The 5741-nt window shown below is 48.1% G+C and overlaps 1 protein-coding gene across 1 annotated transcript; it reads right to left on the bottom strand.

The window, feature by feature from the left end:
• Nucleotides 1–3505: 3505 nt before the first annotated feature.
• On the bottom strand, nucleotides 3506–4464 carry LOC146914789 (uncharacterized). Its single transcript, XM_085721139.1, has 2 exons — nucleotides 4288–4464; nucleotides 3506–4198 (listed from the first exon to the last, which is right to left on the bottom strand). The coding sequence occupies exons 1-2, from the start codon at nucleotides 4462–4464 to the stop codon at nucleotides 3506–3508; spliced, it is 870 nt and encodes a 289-aa protein (XP_085577265.1).
• Between the last annotated feature and the right edge of the window lie 1277 nt (nucleotides 4465–5741).

Here is a 5741-nt window from a genome sequence, read left to right as displayed (position 1 = left end):
GGAGGAGGTATGTTGCGAGCAATGTTGCCAAACGTGGAGTTTGGGCTTTGGAAGATATTGGGCCTAAGTTAATGGGCCAAAGATCTTTTGGGTCGGTCCAGAACAGTAGCCCCCCAAGTTGTTGCTCTTGACTAAGAGTGATGACTTAAGTGCAGGCATTTGATCATTGGCGACCGACCGCTTGGAGGATATATTCTTGTCGAGCATCTTTCCCGTTAAAGGGTAAAGTGAGTCTTGCTCGCCATACTTGGAGACTTTTTTGATTCAGAGCGTAGTTTGCACAGGGGCTCCAGAGCGTTAGTAGGGTAAGACGAGCGGACGCTTTCTTCCCTAGCTCTGTTCGCCTTGTGCTTGAATGAGTTTACCAGTTTTGATGAGTCGTGCTCGACATCCTGATGTTTGGAACGGAGGATCGGACGGAAAGATTCCCTCGCTAGGGAGTTTGGTCGAATGTCATTCCGCAATTAATGCTCCTGTTTTGAGGGAAAAATTAAAGAGACATGACCTTTGGTTTCTGTATGACACATGTAAAGGCTATTATAGTACTTGAGTACCTATAGTCTGTAGAGTGTTCTCGGCTTGTGTTTCCGAGGTGTCATCATAACCGTTGATTCAATCCTGACGTCCCATGAACCGCTACCAACAATCAGAGCCCTTGGATGAATGGTTTGATCAGATCTGGATCGTAGGAATGCTACAGGGAAGTAGAGTCGTACGTGCAGGGCTGTATTGGATAGAAAGTCGCGACTTTTGAGTGGTTTATGAAACGAGTATAAATAGCCCAAACGTTGTTTGGTATGTTACTTCGTTTCATTTTCTCAGAGAGTTGGAAGTTTTCTCCAGAGTTTCTCAAAGGCGAAATCGTTCCAGTCTTTCAATTTTCTACTTCAAGTCCAAACCATCCATCGCAATAGGTAACATTCCGATGACTTCACCTCTTTGCTTTTGTGTTTGTAATTTCTTTAGTTTCTGTTCTTTCTTAGAAACTGTAGGAATGTGTGTTCTTATGGTAAAAAGTGTTTCTGACTCGGTGGTTACCGCCATCGTTTACGGTGGTTTCCACCGTTCATCAAAAAGACTTTGAAAATATTTGCTGTCTGTTTTCTATTAGTGTCTAGAAGAACATTGGCGACAGGCTTAGGCTTCATCCATAAGCTTCGAGTTTGTTCGCCGGGAGTTGGTCTCCCTGATGTGTGAGTCGAGCCTGTAGTTCCTCTTGTTTTCTAGTGGTAGCATTTTGACCCCTTCCTTGCCGTGGCTGACCTGATGAGTGAAGGAAGCGTAGATCTGAGTGTTGGATTCACGTTTTCCCTTGCTTTTTCAGGTCTATCATGGCAAGCGAGGGAGTTGTCGCGTCTGCTGTCTTGCGGCCTGGAGAGGAGCCCTTAGAAATGGAGTGTGTTTTTGCTACTGATGGCGTGGGGGAAGTCCCCTTTGGTACCATCGGAGAAGTGGGAGATTGGGAGTTGGTTCTGCCGAGCACGTCTGACAGGGTGTGTTCGGAGTATGAAAACTATGTCTTTCCCATGTATGAAGTGGTTTTCAAAGACATGGGTTTCCGGCTCCCTTTCTCTAACTTCTAGCGGGACGTGCTTCGTTGGACCAAACTATCTCCCACCCAGATCCATCCCAACTCCTACGCCTTTATGAGGGCCTTTGAGTTGTTATGCGATTATCTTCAAATCCCTGCCTCCAAAAATGTCTTCTTCTCCTTCTTCACCGTGCAACGGGGCACGTATTGGGTTTCTTTCCGTCAGACCCAGAAGATGTTTGAGATCTTTGCCGGAAAGGTTCGTAGTTTCAAAGAACGCTTCTTTCTGGTTCCACCAAATAGTGTGGCTGCTCTGGATAACCTTTTGGAGGTCGCGGAGGATGGCGTTCGCGGGTGTCGTCCTTTCTTTAATTTATGCTGGTCTCAGGACCATTTTGTCTACGAACCGAGGGATTTCGGTCGTACTATTGCCAATCTGACTGATGAAGAGAAAAGCCTGCGTCAACAACTCTGGGTTTTTATTAAGTCTCTTCCGCAGAGGGTTAAGACTGATAGATGAGGGAACCCTTTGATGAGTGCGGATGGGACCCCAGTAACAGAGCCCCGCCTCATCAACACCCATGAGTTGTTGACTTCTGAGGATTTCGAAGCCTGTCTTGGTAGTTTATCTTCTTCTTTCGCCGTCTTATTTGTTTGCTCACTTGATTTATTCTTGTTTTGTTTCCTCCATCTGATAGACTTCCCTTTCTATGTTTTGCAGGAAAAATGAAAGATTTGGGGGCGCTTGTAAACGCGGCGAGCAAGAAGATCTCGGCCAAGAAGAAGCGCAAAAATATTCAATCTCTAGAGCACCTCATAGCTAGTTTTGGCCCTGGCTCAACCTCTGGTCCTGTGGTGGACTTGGAAGGTGATGAGCCTTCTGAGGAGCTGGTGCAGGATTCTGCGAAGAGGCAGAGGGTGAGAGTGTCTTCCGAGGACCCAATCACACCGATCAAGGCTGTTCCTGTCCGTTCTGAGAAAGGAGACTTCCTCCAGCTCCCAAAGGTGTGGTCTGAACCGAAGCTGTGCGGTCCTCAGTCGACCCTTTTCTTGAATGACCCTGAGCTGAAGATTATCCAGGACCTGGGTCCCGCTGGCCGGAGTAAGGCGATAACCGATGGGGTTATTGCTACGATGAAGGCTTTGGAGGTCGCTGCCGCCTTGAACAATGCTTCGCTGGAGAGTGAAGTCCGGGTTGATGCTTTGGTGCGGGAGAGGGTTGCTGCTCTTGAGGAGGATCAAAGGAACAAGAGGTCCGTCGCTGAAAAGCGTGACCGTCAACTGGCTTCTTTGAAGGAACAGTTATCTGGGATAGATTTGTATTGTTGTTCGCTCTTGACTGTTCGACTTGTATTGTTGTTCGCTCTTGAAGTGTGAAGCTTTTTAAGTCGAAGTGTGTTTTGCTGCGGTGGGATGGACTACCCCCCGCAGTCATTATTTCGACGAAGTGATTTAATGACTGGAGAGTTTAGCATTCCCGCCTGGCTTTTTGTTACTTTGACTTGATGAAATCAAAGTTTTGCCCTTTTCTTCCCACGTAACTTTGTTTGGAAAGTTTTTACCTTTGCATTGTTTTGCAAGGAAGAGTTTGGGCAGGAGGTTTCCAACTGTTTACACGGAGTATTAGTTAGAAGTATTGCACACCCAAGAGATCGTTTGTCTGAATGTGTGTCCAAAGTTATGGACGTGTAACAGCGGATGAACGAAGAAACCATTCCAAGTTCAACGCACCGAGGCGTGAATCAGCCATCGCGAGTTGGGGTTCTACCTAACATGCCGAGCAGTGATGTCGCAGCGGTAAGCGTACATACCGAGGAGTAAGAGGATTTGTTGTGAACATTTCTCTCATCCTTTTTCTTTTTGGATTTGGAGCGGCACGACTTTCCTCCTCCGTTTATTTGCTCGTTTGAGAGTGAAGAGTTCGTTGTATAGAACTGAGTACGTATACTTGAGTAAATTGGCATTGGCTGCCATCTAAGTGTAATACCTTTTGAGTTTTTCTGCATTCCAAGTCCTTGGAATTGCGTTTTGGTGGAGATCTTCGAGTCCGTAAGCCCCCGTCCCCGTCTTCATCCGGATCCTGTAGGGGCCGTCCCAGTTGGCGACGAGTTTCCCTTCTTCAGAATCCTTCTGGTTTCGCCGGAGGATAAGGTTTCCCACTTCAAATTCTCTTTTTATGACTTTCTTGCTGTGGCGAGAGGCTATCTTTTGTTTCAGCGCTGCCTCACACAAGGTTGCTCCGATCCTGACTTCGTCAACAAATTCGAGCTCTTCACGTAGATTTGCCGTGTTGGCGGGGAAGTCAGTGTTGGCGTCGGTACGCCGTGTGAGTTCGGTTAGCTCAATGGGTAAGACTGCCTCTGTCTCGTACGTGAGTCGAAATGGTGACTCGCCGGTCGTGGAATAGGGAGTAGTTCTGTAGGCCCAAAGGACCGCGTGTAACTCTTTAGCCCACTGAGTTTTGGCCGTGTCTAGCCTTCTTCGTATCCCCGTAAAATGACCCTGTTGGTAGCCTCGACGAGGCCGTTGGCTTGAGGGTGTTCGACGGAGGTGAAGCTTTGTTTGATGCCAATATTCCTTAGGTAGTGCTGGAACCTTTGGTCCGTGAACGGTGTACCATTGTCGATTATGACTAGAGCAGGTAATCCGAACCTTGCTAGGATGTTTCTCTTGAAGAAACGGAGTACGTTTTTAGCTGTGATTTTAGCCAGTGGCTAGGCTTCGATCCACTTTGTTGAGTAGTCGATGGCGACTACGAGGTATTTCAGCTGTCCGGCAGCTTTAAGGAACGGTCCCAGAAGGTCGATTCCCCACCAAGCAAAAGGCCAAGGAGAAACCAAAGATGTTAGCTCAGCGGGAGGTGCTAGATGCATGTCCCCATGTCGCTGGCATTTATCACAGAGGTTTACGTAATATTGGGCGTCTTTTAACATGGTGGGCCAATAGTACCCTGCTTGTAGGACCTTTTTTTACGAGAGCTTTGGCACCAAGGTGTTGTCCGCATATGCCGTCATGAACGTCGACAAGGACTTCTTGGGTCTCGTTGGGTCCTAAACACTTGATTAGGGGAATGATGAAGCCTCTTTTTTATAGCCGTTCTCTATGTATCGAGAGATGAGTCCCCTCCAGTCTTCCATTCCGATGATCACATTGATCTCAAGAGGGAGAGTTCCTCTATCCTGGATGCTTGGTTCGCTGAGAGCCTCCTGTATGATTGTTTTGTTTCCGTTCGCAGTTCGCGTACTTACGAGTTTTAAAAGAATGTCCGCCCGAGTATTCTGTTCGCGAGGAACGTGAGTTACTTCGACGGTTTCAAACTCTTTCATTTTCTCTAGTACCAACTGGACGTACTTTTGGAGGTGGTCCTCTTTTACATGGAACTCTCCGGTGACTTGGGAAGCCACGAGTTGCGAATCCGCAAGCCAGCCAAGAAGGCCTCATACTCTGCAGTGTTATTGGTAACAGGAAAGGACAAATCAAGGGAGATTTCGACAATGATACCTTTGTTATCTTCTACGATTATCCCGGCTCCGCTTCCCTTGGAGTTGGACGATCCATCTACGAAGATGGTCCAATCCTCATGGCTATCCTCCGCTGGGAAAGTCATCTCGGCGAGGAAGTCCGCAAACACTTGCGCCTTCAGTGCCTTTCTGGATTCGTAATGTATGTCGAACTTGGATAATTCGAGTGACCATTTCATCATCTGGCCGGCTACGTCTGGGAGGCCCATGATTTGTCTGACGGGTTGGTCCGTCCGTACCACCACCGTGTGAGCTACAAAGTACTGCCCCAGGCTCCGGGCTGCTGTGAGGAGTGCGCGAGCTATCTTTTCGATCTTCTGGTACCTCGTCTCTGGACCCAGTAGGGCTTTGCTGGTGAAGTAGACTGGTTTTTGTGCTTCCGTCGTTTCTCTGATGAGCACGGCACTTACCGTGTCAGAAGAGACGGATAGGTACAAGTACAGCGTTTCACCCTGGTCGGGTCGTGAGAGTACGGGCGGTGCTGATAGGGTGTCCCTGAGGTGCCTCAGAGCATTCTCGCATTCCTCTGTCCAATCGAACTTTGTTTCCTTCCTCAAGAGTTTGAAGAAGGGAAGTGCGTGTTGAGCGGACTTAGCCACGAATCTGGAGAGGGCAGTCAGCATTCCGTTGAGTGTTTGGATGCACTTCTTGGAGTCGGGTGTTGGAAGCTCGGTAAATGCGCGACATTT

The sequence above is a fragment of the Medicago sativa genome, chromosome 6 (assembly GCF_051527215.1).
Source record: "Medicago sativa cultivar Bolivia chromosome 6, Bolivia_mono, whole genome shotgun sequence".
NCBI lineage: Eukaryota > Viridiplantae > Streptophyta > Magnoliopsida > Fabales > Fabaceae > Medicago > Medicago sativa.
The sequence above is the reverse complement of the archived record's forward strand: the minus strand, read 5'-3'. Positions and strand labels throughout refer to the sequence as shown.